This window comes from Balaenoptera acutorostrata, chromosome 11, assembly GCF_949987535.1.
Source record: "Balaenoptera acutorostrata chromosome 11, mBalAcu1.1, whole genome shotgun sequence".
NCBI lineage: Eukaryota > Metazoa > Chordata > Mammalia > Artiodactyla > Balaenopteridae > Balaenoptera > Balaenoptera acutorostrata.
In genome coordinates this window covers 16,165,086-16,189,931 of record NC_080074.1, presented here as the reverse complement: position 1 = coordinate 16,189,931, position 24,846 = coordinate 16,165,086, and the positions used below count along the sequence as shown (strand labels likewise).

Here is a 24,846-nt window from a genome sequence, read left to right as displayed (position 1 = left end):
GTTTTGGTTTTAACTGTTTCAGTAGGTATTTTTATGACTGTTCATTTACAATTCACAAAAAAACAGAAAATTAGGTTTTTTTTGAGGTTTAGTAAATTAGTGTGATTTGTTCATTTTAGGTTCATGCCTCAATGTTAAATTCCTGCCTGGAAGCCAATGCCATCAAGCAGATTAATTCGGAGATTCCTTTCCATTCATTAGGAAATGTAGTTGGCCTTATTTCCACATGTGGTGTCAGTCTGTCTCCCTGCCTTCCTCCCTCTTTCTCTCCCTTTCCTGAAGGTAGTATGTTTAAAAAAGTCAAATTATTCCTTTTATAGGACCCAAAATCAATTCTAGAAAAGTTAATGGGAATGGTCTTGTCTTCTTCCTGCTTCAACACTTTGCTAAATCTCTCTGTTCATGGAGGAAGGCATGTGATTCTAGAGATCCCTTACTTAGCACCCATTCCCTTCTGCAGTGCTTCCTAGGTATCAATGCAATGTAATGAGAAAATACAAGGACCAACACACATGTTAGAGCCAGACAACCAAGTGCAAACAGAGAAGTAGTACAAGTATCTGAGTAGTCAAAGGATGCTATCTGAGTGAGATAAGACAGTGAGTATCTATAGGAGTTAATTGGGAATGTCACATTGTAACAGAAGAGATTAGCCCCATAATGATTTTAGAGACTTTGAAGGAAGTGTGAAAAAAGGACTTGACATTATTTAATTAAAAATAAAGCTTCACGCTGTACCATGTTTTTTAACTGAATCATTTTTTCAACAGACATTTATTATTGAGTGCCCAATATGTGCAAAGTTCTGTATTAGGCACACAAGATGCAATATAAAGCATCTCTGCCCTCAGAGAACTAACAGTCTCATAGGAAAATCAGACATGTAAACAGATGGATATATAACTGTCACATTATATACTATTCTTCTCTATATTTTCTATATGTTTGAAAATAAAAAAGAATCAACTCAGAAATGCACAGATGCTACAAATGCCATATATTCTAGATCTTTGGGGGTATGTCTGACCTCACTGGCATAGTCTTTCTGCTAAGCAACATACCTAGCACAGAGTAGGTGTTCAATGAATATTTGTTTTATGAGAAATTAAATGTGATACAGTTTGCTATCTGTATAGTAGAAGTATATAAGAGAAATAGCCAAAGTGACAGGGAGGAGGGAAAGTTTATGATACCTTTTAAATTTTCAAAACTATTAATTTTTCTAGAAACCTAAAACATTTAATAATGTTGTTTAGAGAGCAGATTCTAGCCTTTTTGGAGATACAGCACACTATTTTATAACATTTATATTTCCTTTTGTAAGTTAATTCAAAAAAGCATTTATTACTTTATGCCCGGCACCATGTTAAATGTAAAAGATGTGGAGGTAGAATACTTAATCTTTGCCTGTAAGGAACATACGCAATTTAGTAGGACAGATAACTGCAAAATGGCTAGGGTAAGACATAGGGTGAAATACTACCTGATGTATAGCTGTATTTCCAAGTAAGAGTGCGTGTGTACATTTGTGTGTGAGTGTGTATTTGTGTTTCACTTTGTGTAGAATTGAAATTGAATTTTCATAGGACAAGTTTCCTAAACCTTCTTGAAGTAATGAGAACTACCCTGGGATAACAAAACCAGTTTAGGACTCATTGGTGTGAAGTATTCTCCTTTCAGACTTTTTTCTCAGGCATTGATTAGATCGGTTGAAGCGTTGAATGAAAAGGTATGAGGATATTGATACCTTTACCAAACAAAAGTGAAAATCTTCCACAGGTTGCACAGGAGAAGAAAGCAATAGTACAGTAGTGGAATCTATAAATAAGAAGCAAAGCCTGTATAAAAAGATCTCCCCCCCCCACAAAGATCCCAAAGAGTTTCATGAGTTTTTACCTCTCTTTTAGTGTTATCTCATTTTGACTTCTACTGTCACAAGCCTGCTTGCTTTCTTTTTCTTCCTCCTCTCTTTGTCTTAGGGATTTTTTTTCCTTCTCAACCTTTGGAGATAGTAGGATTACAGAGGAGAGACTGTTGATGCCTGAAAGATATCAAAACTAAGTTCATGAAGAAGTAAATGACAGTTGTATAAACTGTGTATATTGTTTTAAAAAGAGCAATTATATTTACTCTTTCAAGCATCTGTATAAGATAGGAGGAGCATTAATCTCATTTGACAGATGAGGACACTAAAGATCAAAGAGTTTAAATTGTTTATGTAAAGTCACCCAGCAGAACAACCAATAGTAGGAAATAGTGTACACTCTGACCTTTGTTAAGTAAAACATTTTAAGTGATAGCTCTCATTCAACAAATATTTATTGAGGCAGACTAATAGAATAAAGAATCTAGAAATAAACCTACACATATACAGTCAACTGACTTATGATACAGGTAACACTGAATTGCAGTGGGGAAAAGGTGGGCTTTTTAATCAATTAAAAATGAATTTAAATCCCTACCTTATACCATACAGAAAAATTAATTTGAGATGGATAAGAGACTTAAATGTAAAAGGTAAAATAACAAAGCTTTTGGAAAGAAACAGAAGATTATCTTCATGACTTTATTTTAAACAAGTCAAACATTTCTTAAATAGGCAAAGATTTTTAAAACAGGACAAAATGAAGATGAAACCATAAAGGAAAAATTGACAAATTGGTCTTCATTAAAATTAGTTCATCAAGAGAAGAAAGTAAAAAACAGGCCACCAAATGGGAGATGATATTTTCAACACATATATGCGATAAAGGACTCTACCTAGAATATATTCAAGTCCTACAAATAATGTCAATCAACCCTATAGAAAAATATGCAAAAGGCTTGAACAGGCACTTCATAAAAGAGCTATCCAAATGACCAGTAGACATAAGAAAATGTGTTCAACTTTATCAGTCATCAGGAAAATGCATAATAAAATCTCTGCACATCCACGAGAATGACAAATTTAAAAGGCTGACAATACCAAGTGTTGGCACAGCTGTAGAGCAACTGGTGGGAGTGTAAGGTGATATAAACACTTTGAAACACTGTTTGGCAGTACCTTCTAAAGTCTGTCGTATGTATATGCCCTACGACCCAGCATACCAAATGACATATAAGAAAGTATGTTCATAGCAGCACTCTTCAGTATAGTCCAAGTGTCCATCAAGAGTAGAATGGATAAGTGAATTGTAATATACTCACTGTATTCAGCAGTGCTTTCTTTTTTTTTTTTAACATCTTTATTGGAGTATAATTGCTTTACAATGGTGTGTTAGTTTCTGCTTTATAACAAAGTGAATCAGCTATACATATACATATATCCCCATATCTCCTCCCTCTTGCGTCTCCCTCCCACCCTCCCTATCCCACCCCTCCAGGTGGACACAAAGCACTGAGCTGATCTCCCTGTGCTATGTGGCCAGCAGTGCTTTCTTAACCTAACTGTGAGGGACCACATTTCTTTCCTTAGCTGTCAGAATGGAACTCTTGTATAATACAGTATTACACACAATGTCAGACTGCTTGAAAAGTTTCTAAATGTTCAGGTGTACCTTCTGTACTCATGGCTTTGCAGATCAGTGGCAAACAGGGTGTGGACCAGTAGTGGTCCACAAACTGCACTTTGAATAGCACCACTCTCAAGCAATGAAAATGAACAAACTGCAACTGTACACACCAACATGGATGAATCTCACAAACAGATACAGAAGGGTCTATATTTTATGATTCCATTCATATAAAATTTGTGACAACAAAAATCACTAACCCATGATGTTAAATGTTAGAATTACAATTGAAGAGCAGATCTGTCATTTGAAGGGGTCATGAGGGCAATTCTGGGGTTCTCAATCTTGGCGTTGCTTTGTTTTCATGCTGGTTGTATGGACGTACTCATTTTGTGAAAATTTATCTAGCTGTACACTTAGGATTTGATCACTTTTTTGTTTTACTTTTCATTTACATTAAAAATTATTGAACACTTGTTAAACACATGCCCTCTAAAACTTGTGAAGGTACTAGATGAATGGAGAAAACAATGCATATGTAAGTATGTAAACAAATGTGGAATTACAGATTATGATTTCCTGAAAGAAATCATAACAAGATACAATGATAGAGATAATGAAAGAAGGAATCTACCTAAATAAGGTGGTCAAAGAAGGGGCTTCTCTGAGACCCGAAGGATGAAAAAGAGTCAGTGATACTAAAAGTAGAGGCACACAATCCCGGGACTTCAGTAGTTGTTTTGAGTAAAGAAATAGAATTTAGTGGGTTTACAGTAAAAGAGGACATGCAGACACAGGGTACAACTGGGGAATTGGTGTCATGAAAATTGGGACAGGAGGAAAGGGGATGGAAAGAAGTAGGATTTTCACTTACAGTTGCAAATAGTGGAAGGACCAAAATGGAGTTTTGCAAGAGGCTTGTCAACATCAGCATGAGAAGAGAATGATTGTGATAATTAAAATAAAGGAAAATCTAGTTTAAAAGGAAGTGCATTCCTAGTTAATTATCAAAACCAAGGAAAATATGATCTTTTTAAGAGTTAGGTAATGGATGAGTTTCACATGCATTTCAGTGTGCTTCATGTAACGTGGGGTATGTAAAAGTATATTTGCATATTAGAGAATTTTGATTCAGGCATTTGAAGATGGATGGCAAGTGGAACAGTGTTCATTCTAAAACGTTAGTGTCTCTAGCATTCCACTGGTCCCCCTCCCCAACATGCAATAATTTCGTTATCACTCATTTCAGCTCTATCAGTCTTACCTTTTGTTTCCTTCCTGCCTCATCCTTCCCCTCACCCTCAAATATTTCACTGAAAGTACTAAGCATTTTCATGTGTATCATCTTCTTTAATTTAATCCTTTTACAACCCTAACAATCTCATGTTTGTGGAGATGCATATGGGGAAACTTTGGCTTAGAGAAGCTATATGACTTGCCTAAGGTCACAACTTAGACTCTTGACTCTAAGTAAAGTGCTTTTTCTGTTATGCCACTGAGACCTTCATCTCTTCCAAATCTACACATGATGGTGTTATTTTAAAATATTGTTATACACATTATGAGTAATGAAACTGTGCTATTGTTTGTTAGATTTTATAAAAGACATCTTCCTAGAAGGGCTGAGTTATATATATGAATATAGGCCATATATGTATAATATGTGAATATATTTCACTTTACACAGACTTGAAATCAATTATATATATACACAGAGCTTTAAAAATTTTAATAGCTTTTGAAGTAATTGGAACCTTCCTGAAATATAACATATCCAGGATCTGATTATAATAGATAATTATCACTAATTTCATATGTCTTCTTAATTACTAAAAATCTGGAAGAAGAAAGGTACAACCTTGATTCAGATGATTAAAAAATTTGTAGTGGCCCAAGATCTCACGATAAATGAGGCGGTAAACCAAGTGATTATTCAGAGCTTAGCTTATTTCCTATTATTTGCCTTCTCTCTGACTCTATGTGTGTCTAATACCACTACCAATGAGTAAACATTGGGAAAATAGGAGATTAAACTCAGAGTGCTTATTTTTCATCACTTGCTGGTCGCTTTGGAGAAACTAGGAACAAGATTTGGAGGAACTAGGAGATTAAGAAGATTCATTAAAATGAAGTTGATAGATAATAGATTTTAATCCATTGTTTTTTAAAGTTAAGAGATAAGACATTTTTATTAAGGATGTACAACCCGCTTCTAAAATATCTGATAGTATTATATCTGTTTGAATTTTTATAATGACTCGTAAACTGGAACAGTATACTCTCCAACAAAAGAATCTAGACTTTCTGGAAATGGAAAAGATCCCTAGTTGAATTGAATCTTATGGACAGGTAAAACAGAGTAGGTAATATATGGATGCTGATCATACTTCTCTTTGCCTGACATGTCATAAGGGGGAGGATAAATCAACAACTTAATGGTTTCAGCCATTTCTGGCAGTGGCTGTAGCTGTTCATATGAGATGATGACAATTCACTTAGTTGATACTTTGTTAATACTTGGGAGTTCTTCCTAGAATATCCTGACTTCTGTTATGTATTGCATAAGAATAACTGTTTTGGGGGTTAGATGGGCCATAGGATGACTCCCAGGGTTGTAGTAACGTACCAAACTCCTTCATTAAGGCATTCATTCAATCCCCAATTTTTCCTCACCTCTCTTTTATTTGCCATAGGGTGATTCTCATCAGTTCCGTGTCATGGCAGCTGTTCTTCGCCATTGTTTACTAATCGTAGGTCCAACTGAAGACAAAACAGAAGAGCTACACAGGTAGGTAACCTCTACTGATATTTCAGTGAAAGACATAATAAGTTCTTATTGTTTTTATGCATCTAATTTTAATTGTTATAAACACAAGAAAGTGAAAATATTACAGTGAACTGGGTAGCTGGTAGGTCGGAAATCATTACTATGCCCTGATGAGAAATTTTCATTCTGTCTCCTTTGACTTTGTTATATTAAGCCCCAACAAGAGAAGAGAATTTGGCATTTGTTGCATTCAACAAAAAAACCCAGAACAACGATAATAATAGCGCACAGTTATTGAATACTGTGTGTGGCATTATGCTAAGTGCTTTATAAAGATTAACTTCTTTTAATCATCACACCAACCTTATGAGGTAGGTACTATTTTTCCCTTTCAATACATGATGAAACTGAGTCATAGAAAAATCAAGCAGTTTCTCCAAGATTGTTCAACCCTAATAAGTGAAAGAGCTTGGGGTTGAACCCTGATTTTAATTACTACTCTTAAACTAATACTCTCACTATTTTCATTTTAAGAGTATTTACCAAAAAGTATATCTTAAGCAACATTAATTAAATTTTTAAAACTTATTATAAAAATTGGGGCACAGTCTCAAGTATTAATATATAAAAAATAGTTCAATTTTTGTGACTTGCCTATTAGAGCTATTATGGACTGCTGTTAAAAGTTATCATTCTCGGGGCTTCCCTGGTGGCACAGTGGTTAAGAATCCACCTGCCAATGCAGGGCACATGGGTTTGAGCCCTGGTCCGGGAAGATCCCACATACCACAGAGCAACTAAGCCCATGCGCCACAACTACTGAGCCTGCACTCTAGAGCCCACGAGCCACAACTACTGAGCCTGTGCTCTAGAGCCCACATGTCACAACTACTGGGCCCATGCTTTAGAGTCCGAGAGCCACAACTACTGAAGCCCCCGCACCTAGAGCCCGTGCTCTGCAACAAGAGAAGCCACCGCAACAAGAAGACTGTGCACAGCAACGAAGAGTAGCACCTGCTTGCCGCAACTAGAGAAAGCCCACGCACAGCAATGAAGACCCAATGCAGCCAAAAATAAACAAATAAATAAATAAATTTTTTTAAAAAAGTTATCATTCTCTGAGAACAGCTGAAGAAGTATTAATGCATCTTTCTAGTTCTCTTACTATTTTGTATCAGATTTCTAGTAACAAGACCTCTGATTTTAACATGAGATTGCTCATGATGCTTTATTCTATAAGAACACAAATGGCATTTTAAACAATTCAAATAAATTTCAAATCTGCAAACAAATAACTTTGGCATTAAGTCTGCTTTACAAATAACTTAAAACTGAGTTCTTCTAATAGTAGAAATTACCTTTTGAGCATTTATAGTATTCTGTTTTCCAAAATATGGCTTAAATAAAACTATAGAAATACAACCAGAGTGTAAAATGAAACATACCCTTGTTCTTTTTCAGTCATACCCATATTATTTTAGTTATGATTGGCAGTTTATTATTTGATGTTGTACTGAGTTTGTTGGTGGGTTATCTTTATGTACTCTGCCCTGCAAGCCTTCAAAAGATTGTTTTCTTCAAAATTAAAAAGTATGCTACTTTCTGCAGCTACAGATGAAAATTTCCTTTAATTTTCTTGAAGCTGTGTCTTTAAAAATAATCAGATTAACTGCAGTAAATCATATCCTCTAAAAAGATTTTATTAAGCATTTTTGTCTGACTAATTTTTCATAATCAAGAGACACTAGAAATCTAGCTTTTAAAACTTAAAACTACAAGAAAATGGGTTTCTAAGCCCAGGTATAAATGTATGTATGTATGTATGTATTTATTTATTTATTTATTTATTTAGGGAATTACATATCACAAGTTAAATGGCATTCATACAAGGATGTGAGAAGAAAGTGTTTTGATGGGAATTGTTACAGTAGTCACAAAAACATTGCTAAGGCTTTCTCTGAAGAGTGAATTTAATATTTTAAAACAGTACCCAGTATTCGTCAAAAGAGAGCAAAACTGTATAGAGGTTTTAACACTCAGATTTTTTTAAAGTACAGATTTCTTTATTTTACTTTCTGATGATATTTGCTTTAAATATTTATTTTTCTTAAATAAATTTAAAAGATAGTTTTCTTTAAATTTACTTCTTTAAGTTTCTCTGATAAAATATCTGTTAGCTGCACTGTAAATAAGAAGGAATACCCCTAGAGCCATAGACAAGATTTATATGTATTGCTAAAAGGCTTTCCTGGGAGATTGAGGTTGCTGCTGACCTGACAGTTTATCTGGACTGGCCCTGCATGTCCCTTTAATCAGAATTAAAGTGATTAGTATCATTTGAGCAGTAATGACTCTAAGCTAATCCATTTAAATGCAGAAAAAAAACTATACCAACCTCAAAGGGCTGTTTTAAGAACCTTACTAGAATTGTAATGTGTACTAAATTCTGCCCATTTGTAGTGACCCTGCAAAGAGTGTGTGTGTGTGTGTGTGTGTGTGTGTGTGTGTGTGTGTTTAAGGCATCATTTAAAAAATAATCAGAATGTTTCAAGGTAACATCTCATTCCATTTTTTAAAGTTAATTTCTAAGTTTGTTTTTTGCTTTTTTTTTTTTAAGGAAAAATGTAATGAAAGAGGTAAACCTAGATAGTGTGGTGTGTGGTTATGCATTGTCATCAAACTCAAAGGGTTGTAATAATGACTAAATGAGACATTAGTAAAGCCATCCGTCCCTGGCACTGAGTAAGCTCTCAGAAAATGGGGGAGGAGCTGCTACTGCCACTGCCACAACACTGCAGCCACTGCTATTTCTGTTACTATTATTATAATGAGCATATTAGTTTTTAGATCCAATGTTTAGTTCTAAAGCTCTTTTTTAAAGTTTATTGAATTTTTTTAACATCTATATTAGAGTATAATTGCTTTACAATGGTATGTTAGTTTCTGCTTTATAACAAAGTGAATCAGCTATATATATACATATATCCCCATATCTCCTCCCTCTTGCGTCTCCCTCCCACCCTCCCTATCCCACCCCTCTAGGTGGTCACAAAGCACTGAGCTGATCTCCCTGTGCTATGCACCTGCTTCCCACTTGCTATCTATTACATTTGGTAGTATGTATAAGTCCATGCCACTCTCTCACTTCGTCCCAGCTTACCCTTCCCCCTCCCTATGTCCTCAAGTCTATTCTCTATGTCTGCGTCTTTATTCCTGTCCTGACCCTGGGTTCTTCAGAACCATTTTTTTTATGTTGTTTTAGATTCCATATATATGTGTTAGCATACAGTATTTATTTTTCTCTTCCTGACTTACTTCACTCTGTATGACAGACTCTAGGTTCCATCCACCTCACTACAAATAACTCAATTTCATTTCTTTTTATGGCTGAGTAATATTACATTGTATATGTGTGCCACATCTTCTTTATCCATTCATCTGTTGATGGACACTTAGGTTGCTTCCATGTGCTGGCTAGTGTAAATAGAGCTGCAATGAACATTGTGGAAGTTTATTGAATTTTGATGTTTTGTTTAGAAAGCTATTTCTTTGTATATATTGCGATTGTGTAGTGAAATCTGTTTTCTGTTTATCTAAGATTTTCTCAAGCCAGATGCTTGGTAAGCATGTCAGGAGCCTGTTAAGGTGCTCTAGGAGATGAGTGAATCAAAAAATGGCTTAGCAGCAGTTTTTCTGATATGTTGTCTGTGTGAGACAGTGCCTTTTTTTTTTTTCCCTAGAGAAATCAGGAGGACATGGACCTAGAGATAAAATGAGTTAGTTCACAAAGATAGCTGACCTTGATGTTGACTTCCTTTCCACTAATCAGCATCTTATATAGTTTCTAAAATCTATTTGTTCTATTTCATTTCCTTTTGTCTATACTTATGGTAATAAGTAAATTGTTGGTATGATCCAACTTTTTGGCTCCATTAAAGGACATCCTAATTCTGTCCAACTATAATATCTGCCTGAGAGTATTTTGAGCCCTCTTGTCCATAATCAGTAAGCTTATGCATAAACACTTAGCCAAAAAAAAGTTGCATGTGGATGTGGTTGTGATTTTGTTTTATTTGGAGAGAAGGGGAAAGATGGGGATGGCCTATACACTACAGAAGAAAGGAGAGGGGAAGACCAGATCTGATTTAATTTCTTTCAGCTTTTCAGCCTAATTTCTTTCACTCAACACATTGGCATCTACAAAGCTTTTTTTTTTTTTTTTTTTTTTACCCAAAAGAACCAGTGTGTATTTAAAAAGTACTTACCTCCCTGGAGATTGGTTCAAGATAGCGAACTAGAAGGACGTGCGCTCACTCCCTCTTGTGAGAGCATGGGAATCACAACTAAATGCTGAACAGTCATCGACAGGAAGACACTGGAACTCACCAAAAAAGATACCCCACATCCAAAGACAAAGGAGAAGCCACAGTGAGACGGTAGGAGTGGCGCATTCACAATAAAATCAAATCCCATAACTGCTGGGTGGGTGACTCACAAACTGGAGAACACTTATACCACAGAAGTCCACCCACTGGAGTGAAGGTTCTGAGCCCCACGTCAGGCTTCCCAGCCTGGGGGTCCAGCAACAGGAGGAGGAATTCCTAGAGAATCAGATTTTGAAGGCTAGCGGGATTTGACTGCAGGACTTCAACAGAACGGGGGAAACAGAGACTCCATTCTTGGAGGGCACACACAAAGTAGTGTGTGCATTGGGACCCAGGAGAAGGAGCAGTGACCCCATAGGAGACTGAACCAGACCTACCTGCTAGTGTTGGAGGGTCTCCTGCAGAGGCGGGGGGTAGCTGTGGCTCACCATGAGGACAAGGACACTAGCAGCACAAGTTCTGGGAAGTACTCCTTGGTGTGAGCCCTCCCAGAGTCTGCCATTAGCCCCACCAAAGAGCCGGGTAGGCTGCAGTGTTGGGTCGAATCAGGCCAAACAACCAACAGGGAGGGAACCCAGCCCCACCCATCAGCAGACAGATTAAAGTTTTACTGAGCTCTGCCCACCAGAGCAACACCCAGCTCTACCCACCACCAGTCCCTCCCATCAGGAAACCTGCGCAAGCCTCTTGGATAGCCTCATCCACCAGAGGGCAGAAGCAGGAAGAACTACAGTCCTACAGCCTGTGGAACAAAAACCACATTCACAGAAAGATAGACAAGATGAAAAGGCAGAGGGCTATGTACCAGATGAAGGAACAAGATAAAACTCCAGAAAAGCAACTAAATGAAGTGGAGATAGGAAACCTTCCAGAAAAAGAATTCAGAATAATGATAGTGAAGATGATCCAGGACCTTCGAAAAAGAATGGAGGCAAAGATTGAGAAGATGCAAGAAATGTTTAACAAAGACCTAGAAGAATTAAAGAACAAACACCTGGAAGAATTAAAGAACAAACAAACAGAGATGAACAATACAATAACTGAAATGAAAAATACACTAGAAGGAATCAATAGCAGAATAGCTGAGGCAGAAGAACAGATAAAAGACCTGGAAGACAGAACAGTGGAATTCACTGCTGTGGAACAGAATAAAAAAAAAAGAATGAAAACAAATGAAGACAGCGTAAGGGACCTCTGGGACAACATTAAATGCACCAACATTCACATTAAAGGGGTCCCAGAAGGAGAAGAGAGAGAGAAAGGACCCAAGAAAATATTTGAAGAGGTTATAGTTGAAAACTTCCCTAACATGGGAAAGGAAATAGCCACCCAAGTCCAGGAAGCGCAGCAAGTCCCATACGGGATAAACCCAAGGAGAAACACACCAAGAAACACAGTAATCAAATTGACAAAAATTAAAGACAAAGAAAAATTACTGAAAGCAACAAGGGAAAAATGACAAATAACATACAAGGGAACTCCCATAAGGTTAACAGCTGATTTCTCAGCAGAAACTCTACAAGCCAGAAGGGAGTGGCATGACATATTTAAAGTGATGAAAGGGAAGAAATTACACCCAAGATTACTCTACCCGGCAAGGATCTCTATCAGATTTGATAGCAAAAGGTAAGAGAATTGAGTACCACCAAACCAGCTTTACAACAAATGCTAAAGAAACTTCTCTAGGCGGCAAACACAAGAGAAGAAAAAGACCCACAAAACAAACCCAGAACAATTAAGAAAATGGTAATAGGAACATATATATCGATAATTACCTTAAACGTGAATGGATTAAATGGTCCAACCAAAAGACACAGGCTTGCTGAATGGATACAAAAACAAGACCCATATATATGCTGTCTACAAGAGACCCACTTCAGACCTAGGGACACATGCAGACTGAAAGTGAGGGGATGGAAAAAGATATTGTATGCAAATGGAAATCAAAAGAAAGCTGGAGTCGCAATACTCATATCAGATAAAATAGACTTTAAAATAAAGAATGTTACAAGAGACAAGGAAGGACACTACATAATGATCAAGGGATCAATCCAAGAAGAAGATACAACAATTATAAGTATATATGCTCCCAATATAGGAGCACCTCAATACATAAGGCAACTGCTAACAGCTATAAAAGAGGAAATCGACAGTAACACAATAATAGTGGGGGACTTTAACACCTCACTTACACCAATGGACCGATCATCCAGACAGAAAATTAATAAGGAAACACAAGATTTAATTGACACAATAGACCAGATAGATTTAATTGATATTTATAGGACATTCCATCCCAAAACAGCAAATTACACTTTCTTCTCAAGTGCACATGGAACATTCTCCATGATAGATCACATCTTGGGTCACAAATCAAGCCTCAGTAAATTTAAGAAAATTGGAATCATATCAAGCATCTTTTCTGATCACAACGCTATGAGATTAGAAATCAGTTTCAGTGAAAAAGACGTAAAAAACACAAACACATGGAGGCTAAACAATGCGCTACTAAATAACCAAGAGATCACTGAAAAAATCAAAGAGGAAATCAAAAAATACCTAGAGACAAATGACAACGAAAACACGACGATCCAAAACCTATGGGATGCAGCAAAAGCAGTTCTAAGAGGGAAGTCTACAGCAATACAAGCCTACCTCAAGAAACAAGAGAAATCTCCAGTAAACAATCTAACCTTACACGTAAAGGAACTAGAGGAAGAAGAACAAACAAAACCCAGAGTTAGTAGAAGGAAGGAAATCATAAAGATCAGAGCAGAAATAAATAGAAACAAAGAAAACAATAGCAAAGATCAATAGAAGTAAAAGCTGGTTCTTTGAGAAGATAAACAAAATTGATAAACCATTAGCCAGACTCATCAAGAAAAAGAGGGAGAGGACTCAAATCAATAAAATTAGAAATGAAAAAGGAGAAGTTACAACAAACACCACAGAAATACAGAGCATCCTAAGAGACTACTACAAGCAACTCTATGCCAGTAAAATGGACAACCTGGAAGGAATGGACAAATTCTTAGAAAGGTATAACCTTCCAAGACTGAACCAGAAAGAAATAGAAAATATGAACAGACCAATCACAAGTAATGAAATTGAAACTGTGATTAAAAATCTTCCAACAAACAAAAGTCCAGGACCTGATGGCTTCACAGGTGAATTCTATCAAACATTTAGAGAAGAGCTAACACCTATCCTTCTCAAACTCTTCCAAACAATTGCAGAGGAAGGAACACTCCCAAACTCATTCTATGAGGCCACCATCACCCTGATACCAAAACCAGACAAAGATACTACAAAAAAAGAAAATTACAGACCAATATCACTGATGAATATAGATGCAGAAATCCTCAACAAAATACTAGCAAACAGAATCCAACAGCACATTAAAAGGATCATACACCATGGTCAAGTGGGATTTATCCCAGGGATGCAAGGATTCTTCAATATACGCAAATCAATCAATGTGATACACCATATTAACAAATTGAAGAATAAAACCATATGATCATCTCAATAGATGCAGAAAAAGCTTTTGACAAAATGCAACACCCATTTATGATAAAAAGTCTCCTGAAAGTGGGCATAGAGGAAACCTACTTCAACATAATAAAGGCCATATATGACAAACCCACAGCAAATATCATTCTCAATGGTGAAAACCTGAAAGCATTTCCTCTAAGATCAGGAAAAAGACAAGGATGACCACTCTCACCACTGTTATTCAACATAGTTTTGGAAGTCCCAGCCATGGTAATCAGAGAAGAAAAAGAAATAAGAGGAATACGAATTGGAAAAGAAGAAGTAAAACTTTCACTGTTTGCAGATGACATGATACTATACATAGAGAATCCTAAAGATGCCACCAGAAAACTACTAGAGCTAATCAATGAATTTGGTAAAGTTTCAGGATACAATATTAATGCACAGAAATCTCTTGCGTTCCTATACACTAATGGTGAAAAATCTGAAAGAGAAATTAAGGAAACACTCCCATTTACCACTGCAACAAAAAGAATAAAATACCTAGGAATAAACCTACCTAAGGAGACAAAAGACCTGTATGCAGAAAACTATAAGATACTGATGAAAGAAAGTAAAGCTGATACAAACAGATGGAGAGATATACCATGTTCTTGGATTGGAAAAATCAATATTGTGAAAATGACTATACTACCCAAAGCAATCCACAGATTCAGTGCAATCCCTATCAAATTACCAATGGCCTTTTTTACAGGACTAGAAGAAAAATCCTAAAATTTGTATGGAGACACAAAAGACCCCGAATAGCCAAAGCAGTCTTGAGGGAGAAAAACGGAGCTGGAGGAATGAGACTCCCTGACTTCAGACTATACTACAGAGCTACAGTACTCAAGACAATATGGTACTGGCACAGAAACAGAAATATACATCGATGCAACAGGATAGAAAGCCCAGAGATAAACCCACACACCTGTAGTCAATCTATGACAAAGGAGGCAGGGATATACAATGGAGAAAAGAGAGTCTCTTCAATAAGTAGTGCTGGGAAAACTGGAGAGCTACATGTAAAAGAATGAAATTAGAACACTCCCTAACACCATACACAAAAATAAACTCAAAATGGATTAGGGACCTAAATGTAAGACTGGACACTGTAAAACTCTTAGAGGAAAACATAGGAAGAACACTCTTTGACATAAATCACAGGAAGATCTTTTTTTTTTTTTTTTAAACATCTTTATTGAAGTATAATTGCCTTACAATAGTGTGTTAGCTTCTGCTTTATAACAAAGTGAATCAGTTATACATATACAATATGTTCCCATTTCTCTTCCCTCTTGCATCTCCCTCCCTCCCACCCTCCCCATCCCACCCCTCTAGGTGGTCACAAAGCACCGAGCTGATCTCCCTGCGCTGTGCGGCTGCTTCCCACTAGTTATCTATTTTACATTTGGTAGTGTATATATGTCCATGACACTCTCTTACCCTGTCACATCTCACCCCACCCCCTCCCCATATCCTCAAGTCCATTCTCTAGTAGGTCTGTGTCTTTATTCCCGTCTTGCCACTAGGTTAGGAAGATCTTTTTTGATCCACCTCCTAGAGTAATGGAAATAAAACCAAAGTAAATAAATGGGACCTAATGAAACTTAAAAGCTTTTGCAAAGCAAAGGAAACCATAAACAAGACGAAAACACCACCCTCAGAATGGGAGGAAATATTTGCAGACGAATCAACGGACAAAGGATTAATCTCCAAAATATATAAACAGCTCATGCAGCTCAATATCAAAAAAACAAACAACCCAATCCAAAAATGGGCAGAAGACCTAAACAGACATTCCTCCAAAGAAGACATACAGATGGCCAAGAAGCATATGAAAAGCTGCTCAACATCACTAATTATTAGAGAAATGCAAATCAAAACTACAATGAGTTATCATCTCACACCAGTTAGAATGGGCATCATCAGACAATCTACAAACAACAAATGCTGGAGAGGGTGTGGAGGAAAGGGAACCCTCTTGCACTGTTGGGGGGAATGTAAATTGATAGAGCCACTATGGAGCACAGTATGGAGGTTTCTTAAAAAACTGAAAATAGAATTACCATATGACCCAGCAATCCCACTACTGGGCATATACCCAGAAAAAACCATAATTCAAAAAGACATGCACCCCAATGTTCTTTGCAGCGCTATTTACAATAGCCAGGTCATGGAAGCAACCTAAATGCCCATCGACAGACAAGTGGATAAAGAAGTTGTGGTACACATATACAATGGAATATTACTCAGCCATAAAAAGGAACGAAATTGGGTCATTTGTAGAGACGTGGATGGACCTAGAGACTGTCATGCAGAGTGAAGTAAGTCAGAAAGAGAAAAACAAGTATCATATATTAACGCATATATGTGGAACCTAGAAAAATGGTACAGATGAACTGGTTTGCAGGGCAGAAATAGAGACACAGACGTAGAGAACAAATGTATGGATACCAAGGGGGGAAAGTGGTGGGGGGTGGTGGTGGTGGTGGTGTGATGAATTGGGAGATTGGGATTAACATATATACACTAATAATGTATAAAATGGATAACTACTAAGAACCTGCTGTATAAAAAAATAAATAAAATTTAAAAATTAAAAAAAAAAGTACTTACCTCCCTGCTTTTTTTTATTGTTCTTTGTTTAAACCAGTTCATTTTATCTCACATATTTAAGGGGACAGTTTAGTACCTAATGACACCTCATTACAGTGCTAAGCATAATGTCTGTTTTTTCTAGCTTTATTGAGACATAATTGACATATAACATTGTATACATTTAAGGTATACAGTGTGTTGATTTGATACACATATTGCAAAATGTAAAATGTAAAAAAAGTAAGCATGTTTTACACATGGCAGACTTCTAATAAATGTTTGAAAATTGGACCATTTCATTTTGGTTTATATTTATTAACTGAGCACTTACTATGTGTCAGGCACTACGTTGAGCTCTAGAGGCAACAAAGATGAATACAGTATAATCTTTTTTCTCCAGGGCTCTCCAACTAGGGGGTAAAAGAGGCTGCTAAGTGAATAAGTGCACTTGTTTTGATGAGTGTTGTGTTAAACATAAACAAGCTTATATAGGTATACAGAAAAAGGAGAGTTTGGAGAGAATGGGGAGAGGGTTTTTTTCTTTTTTTTGTTATTAAAGCTCTTAGCTCTTTAACCTAATTCTCACTGTGAATAACAATTATCTAGGGGAACAGATATTATCTGAACTATAGCTGAGTACCATGCTAGGTTCTTGAAGGATTCCACACCATAGTGCATAGTCTGGAGGAACATAGAGTATAAATGGGGAAACAAGACATGAATATTCTGAAAAGTTAAATAACAATCAAGATAAAAATAGAAGAGATGTCACAAGATAGTTTTTGAGTAGTTTCCCAGTAAGTTAATTATCCAAATAATAATTGCTAATAGAATTCAGATAACATGCTCACTGTGGTCTAGCATGATGAGGAAAGTCTTCCTCACTCATACTGTACCTGTTCTCCATCCTCATCCAGACCTCTGATCCCCTGGTGATTCCTTTTTCTCCTACCTATAAGCCTCCTGAAGGTTTCCTTTCTTCCCTCTCTATTCTAAAGCATTGGTTCATGATTTGGTTCACCTCTCTCTACTCCCTAATTGTCCTGTCCTGCCAGTGTTCAAGCACCTAACCCCAGATCTGTCAGACCACCTTCTTTCTCCAGTTCCAAACTCAAGCTGCTCTGTGTCCTGTGGGAAAATTTTACCTAACCTGACAGATTGGTCCATCCTTTCCACTGCATGCAGAGTGGTTTTTCAAAAAGTAACTCTGCTTAGAATCCTCTTGTGGCTCCCCTCTGTCTTTATGATTAAGAGCAAAGTTCTTTTGTCACTATGCATTTATTAATGATCTGCAAAGGCATCTGGGAAATTTGTTTTTCTGGCTTCTGCACCTACGCCTTTGCCAGCACAACTCTGGTTTAAGGTCATCAGTAACCCATTTGGCCGTAACATGTATCTTATCATGGCAATCCCCTTTATAATCCCCCTTCCCCACTCTACTCACACATACACTTTTTTTGTCTTAATGCCTACTAAGGCCCTGTCCTTTAGAGGCCTTGTCCTTTGCTTTAGACGTAGGAACCTGTTTTCATTTCCCCACAGATACCATATTCTCTCATTCTTCCAGATATTTGCTGTTCCCTCCTATAGTATAGTATGTCTCCTGTTCAAAAGCTCCTTAATAGCTGCCATTTACTATGTACCAGGCAGAGTGCTTTGCATGCCTTTTTTCATTTAATCCTCACATCAACCTGATGGGATAAATTTATTTCCCTTTACTTTAGAATTAAGGACACCAAGGCCTAGAATAGGTCATGTAATTTGCCCAAGGCACACTTTTCTAGGAGGCAACTTAGAATTCAACCCATTGCTCTACAGATTATGTTATGCTGTCTTCTCTTAGGAAAAGGAGCATATTTTATTTATTTTTGTATACTTAGCATCTAGTACAAGGCATAGTAAATATTTGTTGAGAATAAAGTGAGACTTGAGCTAATCTTAAAGAATGAGACCATTCTAAACAGGAGAAAACATGGACAAATACAGAAATGAGACTATGTCTACAGCACACTTAGAGAACAATGACCAGGTCCCTGTGGGTTAACACTTTGCCACCTGGATTTGCTGCTCCAGTCTTCTCTTGCGCTTTGCAATAAACCTCCTCTAGGATCTATCTGATTCTTCTACTATTCTCTCTTGAATCTAGTCTACTCAGGTTTTAGTCCCACTACTCCACCAGAATGGCTATTATTAAGGTCACTTCTGTGTTGCTAAATCCAGTGGACATTTCTCAGTTGTCATCTTACTTGATCTGTCCACATCATTTGACCACAGGTGATCACTCCATTCTTACTGATATACTTTCTTCCAGGATACCATCCTATCTTGGTTTCCCTCCTACCTCACTAGTTGTAATTTCTTCCTCTCCCACTCAGCCTCTGGGTGGTAGAGTGCCCCAGGCCTATCTCTCATAGTCTCTCAATCCACACTCACTCGTTTACTGATCTAATCCAGTCTTGGTCTTTAAATACCATCTACATGCTAATGACTCCTCAGTTTATATCTCTAGTCCAGATCTCCCTCCCTGATCTCCCGACTCTTACAGTTAACTTCCTGTTAACATCTCCATTTGGAAGTATAACAGACATTCCAAACTTAACATATCCAAGATTAAACTCTTACTCTTCCCCTAAAATGTTGCTTCTCCTGCAGTGTTTCCCATTTCAATTTATGGCAACTCTCGCTTTCCACTTGCTAAGGCTAGAACCTTGTATTCTCACACCCCACAACTAGCCTATCAGGAAATCTTCAAAATGTATCCAGATCTGACCACTGCACTGTTACCACCATGTTCATTCACCTGAGTTATTATAATAACACCCTAACTGGTTGGTCTTCCTCACCTTTGACGTCCTACTAGTTGTTCTCAACACAGTAGCCAGAGTGATCCTTTTAACATAAGGATAGAGTGTATTACTGTGCCAAACCCTGTAGTGGTTCCCCATTGCATTCAGGATAAAAACTAAAGTAATAATAGCCTGTAAAACCAATCTGGCCCCCCTGTTACCCAGCTGAGCTCCTGTCCCGCTCCTCTCCCTGTTTGTGGTGCTTCAGCCACACCAACTTCATTGCAGTTCTTCATACATGCCACTGCTCCTGCCCTGGGGCCTTTGCTCCTGCCCTTCCTCCTGGAATGCCCTTTCCGCATGTAGTCACAGGGCTCACTCCCTAACTTCCTTTAAGTCTTTGCTTAAATGACACCATCTCAGTGAGGTCTGTTCAGACTACCCTATTCAAAATTAAAACTCTCATGTCCTGTTTTACCCTCCTGAATTTTACCCTCAGACCATTTATCACCTTCTATTCAATTAACTTTTTTTGTTTGCTTACATTTAATTGACTGTTCTCTACATGCTAGAAAATAAGCTCCAGAAGGGCAGGGATTTATTTCTGCTTTCTTCGTAATACCTGCCTTAAAAATGCCTGGCATAAGTAATTAATAAATAATTACTGAACTGAGTTAGACTAAAGTAAACTTAGGTATTTACATGTGAAAATCTTTTGGAGATCTTGAGGTTCATTTAAGTAGATTTTCCAGCCATGAAAAACGATATGTGAGCCCCAAATGTAAAGAAGATACATTTGACCAGGAAAGTTTGCCAACAGCTGTAGGTCTGCTTGTACTGTTATCATGCTCCTTAGTGTCATCTGGTATTAAATTATGTTTAGCCCCTCAATTGATACAGGCCTGGATTTTAGGTTGCCTTCCTTCTCCCACAACTATCAAGGCTTTAATCAGAGCATTAAGGAGCTCTAAATAGGCCCTGCTTTTGAATCTGCATATCAGGAGGGGGCTGGGAGTATGAGTGGGAGGATGTCATGTCCCAGTGATTAATGATCTCTAGGAAGCTGAAAAGAGGAGAGTAATATACACAGTATTTCTACCCCCTGGAGTAGGAATGCAAACACCATTGTGCGGATCTGTGCATAGTCACTGACTTCCTGGTAGCTGGAGAATTTCATACACTCTTCTACCACAAATAAAACTGTCAGAGAAGTGACAGCTCAAAAAGCTGGCTTTCCTTACTTAAAAAGAATAGCTCAAACACAGTGAGCCAGAAAATTAATTTTGTAGTTGTTTGGGAACCCAGTTGTTTAATAAGAAATGAGAAAATGGGAACTTTTCTTGAAAAGCCTAAAACCTCCAAATATTTGTTGAATCAAACTCTACATTTGGTTTCTTAAATTTACGAAATTCCTGGAAACTGCTTATTTTAAATGAATTTAAAGGGAAGCATTCCATTGTAATGAAATGCATTGCCTTAAACTTTTCAGTGTGGTCTCTATGGTAGATTCAGACTGGTGGACTCCAGCCTATTGCTCTATGTGTTGAAAAAAAACTAACATTTCAAAGTGGCTTTTACAGTTTTAGAAAGTAATTCTAACGTAGAGTTCTATTATTTTTTCTTTTAACCCCAGTGAATCTATGATATTTAATAACCGTTTCCAAATGCTTAAGTCAGAAGTGCAATATTTTTATCTATAGATAAGGAACTACAGATGTTTGCAAAACTTTTAAAAGGAAAGTTTGAGGGAAAAGCATCGTATTTCAGCCAATTGCGATTATTTACAAATAATCAAAATTAGAGACTTTGTTGAATAGTAGTAGTAGTAATAGCAGCAGCAGCAGCAGTAGATTCTTAGTGGGGACAACCAAATAACTTGTATTTTACCAGGAACCATTCACTTATAGGACTTGTTAAATTATTTTTGTTCTTGGTTCTGATTTTTTGGTGCCCTTTACATTACCAGTTACTGTTCTCCATTGTCTACTTTTTCAACTTTGAGTTCTTATGAATTTTTTTCCCGTAATATAAAAAGAAAGAAAAGAAATATTCATTCTTGGGGAAATGCAGCCACACTTCAGGGTAAAGGAGAGAAAATATTTTGTATTTTATTTCTGTTTTGTTGTTGTTTATTTTGTTTTATATTTGAAGGTGTCACTATAATCTAAATTAAAAGGAACTACTATGGGCTAAATTAAGACAGCATCAGTTAGATTAAGCCCTGAATTTGGTTTCCAAGTGGTTAGACTTTTAAATTGTATTTGCAAGAGTTTATTTTTAGTCAGGATGCAGTTATTTTTAGATCTGCTTCTCTGTCACTAGGAAATGTAATGCCTGTCTCTCCATTGTTGTTTATCAGGAAGTTCTGAGGCACAGGCTTTTAAGATCCAGTTAGCACAGAACACCACCTCTCCATTTAAAAGAAAAAATATGAAATAATGCATGAAGGAAAATATATGAACTGAGAGCATGTCCAATTTTAAATTGTTAGTGTCAATTAAACACTAACAATTTTAATTTTAATCTCTTATACACTGAGCAACGGAACAAGATTTTTAGGGAATACCAAAAAATACAAGGTTTGGGTTCCCCCTACTGGTGCGCATCCCAGGCTCGTTATTTCATTAATACATAGAAAGAAAGGCCTAGGGGGATAGAGATTCGAAGTAGCTATGTTGGCCTCTTTTAAAGAAATCTGGGGACAAGAGAAGGAGAAAAACACCATTTACCATTTTCTGCAAATGTCTTATGAAATAAGGGATGATCTAAAAATTGTATTTCTATATCTAGAAAGTACAAAATTTAATCCTACGGTATTTGGTTTTTAATGTTGTTGCCTCTGTGATAAGCTGCTTATATACAGTGTTTCTCAAATGCTTTATGTTGTAATCTAAGGAATAATAAGATACCAGTGGATCCACAAAAGGATTTAAAATCCCAAGGAAAAACTGCAAAGCTAGTATTGTATCATAATAAAATTAAAGAGCTAGTGTTAAAGCTCACTAATTCCTATTTTAGCATTTCAGAAAGTGACATGACATCATATGATTGTGTGTGTCCATTTAACATCTGTTCTTTCTAATTTGTCATGTGTGTATTTGAAACAGTTCTCTTTATTTTCTGTTACTCAGTAAATGCCAAATAATATTAAAGGCTCATTTTGAAAAAGAAGAATTTTAATTGACTCCTAAAAGTCACTTCTGAACTTATTATGTTTGTGTTTTAAAGGACTAGTCAGTCAAGTTAAAATGTTGTCTTTTTAAATTGCTTTTCAGCAATGCAGTCAACCTTTTAAGCAATGTTCCGGTCTCTTGTTTGGATGTTCTCATTTGTCCATTAACCCATGAAGAAACAGCCCCAGAAGCAACGACACTAGATGAACTGCCCAGTGATAAAACAGCTGAGAAAGAAACAGTTTTGAAAAATAATACCATGGTATACAATGGTATGAATATGGAGGCCATTCATGTTTTACTCAGTTTTATGGAGAAGAGAATAGACAAGGTAAGACTGATAAAATTGAGAAGATGCTTCTAAAGAATGTAATTGTACACACATACAGACATCACAGGATGTGATTTTTGAATCTAAGCTTTTTTTTTATAGCTGACATCTTGAATAATTATTTATACTCCGGAAAGCATTTTACTGTAGTAAATGATAAATTGCTGAAACCAAGTGAATTTATTTGTTTAAAGCTGAAAATTGTGTTGATGCGACACCAAAATTGTGACTAGTGCCTGAAAACAAAGGAAAAAGTAATTACTTTTCTATGTAGGTATTTTGTAAGTTCTAGAAGTAAAAATTATCTCCCCCCAAAACTTGATGATAACTACTTTCCATAACACCTAAAAGACATCTTTAAAAGAAAATTGTCAACTTTCCATTTGTTGTAAGCTGCTTATTTTCTCTTTTCTGTCACTTGCTTTGTCGAGTATCTATATTAAAAGACAGCAAGCTAGGATGGGTTGGTCATCAAAACCTTCACCTTGTTTAAGCCCATTTGCTGAGCCAGTGAGGGCCCTACAAAATGTAGAAAAATCCAGGAAGGATAAAAATGGGCATCAGTAAACATGAAGATAACTAATGAAATGGAAATATTTTTAGGAAAATAATTTTTAAAATAGTTTGTACAGCTTTGGTAACATAAAGTGTCTCCCTCTCAAAAAAAGAGTATTAATATACTCAGTTATATGAAGAAAAGTAAACTGTTAGAAACTAAACTAATGCAGCATGTATGGTTTTCTTTGTAGGGAAGCAGCTATAGAGAGGGTCTAACTCCAGTTCTCAGCTTATTAACAGAATGTTCCCGAGCCCATCGAAACATCAGAAAATTTCTCAAAGATCAGGTAACTGTTTAATGCATATTAACATCTCAAAGTTAATCTTATATGTGTTTTTTAACATAAAATTAATGAGTCGAATTCTTTCACAGTCATTTTCTTTCAGAATATCAGAAACTCAAAAAAGTTAGTGTTAAATCTTTGAAATCTTCCTAATCCACAAATAGGTTACCCTGTCTATTTTTTTGACTCATTCATTCATTTACTCAACAAATGTTTATTGAGATCTGTGTGCTGTATTCTAAGCATTGAAATACACATGAAGTCTTTGCTTTGTGGAGTTTCCCTTATTGTAGGGGGACAAAAAGTAAACAAATAAATGTATGATACAATGGCAAGTGGTGATAAGTGTTCAGAAGAAAGATACAGGGGAAGGGAAAACTTAGGGGAATAAGGAAGAGCCTCTCTGAGGAAATGACATTTGAGCAGAAACTTGGATAAGTAAGGAAAGGATCTTTGAGAATATCTGGAAGAGGATATTCTCTGAGAATAGTTCTGTGAATATTCTAGAAGAGGAATGTACCAGACAGAACGAATTCAAAGTCCCTGGATGAGAGGATGCTTTGGTATGCTTAAGGAAAAGCAAGAAGGCTAGAGAACATTGTGCGAGGGGGAGAGTGGTAGATGAAGTAAAAGAGGTAAGCAAGAACCAAATAGCGTAAGGTTGTATAGGACTTTTGATTTTCTTCTAAGTGAGAAGGGAGAGCATTGGACTGTTCTGAGAAGGGACGTGATGTGACCTCATTTATATTTAAAGATATGCTGGCTACTATATATAAGATAGACTAAAGGAGTGTGAGTAGATGTGAGGAGACCAGCCCAAAAGAGAGCTGATGATGAAGGTTCAGAGTAAGATGGTAGTAGTTGGAGTTCATGGTAAGAAGTCATCTTTCTGCCTCTGCATCTACTGTCTGTCTGCATCTATCTGTACCCCCATGT

General features: G+C 36.7%; 1 protein-coding gene across 9 annotated transcripts in view; it reads left to right on the top strand.

Annotated features, from left to right (window-relative positions):
• RIC8B (RIC8 guanine nucleotide exchange factor B) overlaps positions 1 to 24,846 on the top strand; it is a 116,046-nt gene that overhangs the window by 45,335 nt on the left and 45,865 nt on the right. For all 9 annotated transcript variants that reach the window (XR_009009693.1, XR_449623.2, XR_449622.2 and 6 more), the window contains exons 4-6: positions 6,185 to 6,279; positions 22,840 to 23,068; positions 23,818 to 23,913. Coding sequence is in view for 3 of the 9 variants with exons in the window: in XM_007165730.2 (XP_007165792.1) it covers positions 6,185 to 6,279; positions 22,840 to 23,068; positions 23,818 to 23,913 (420 nt within the window). In the remaining 6 variants the exon portion in view is untranslated. The remainder of the gene's footprint in view (positions 1 to 6,184; positions 6,280 to 22,839; positions 23,069 to 23,817; positions 23,914 to 24,846) is intronic.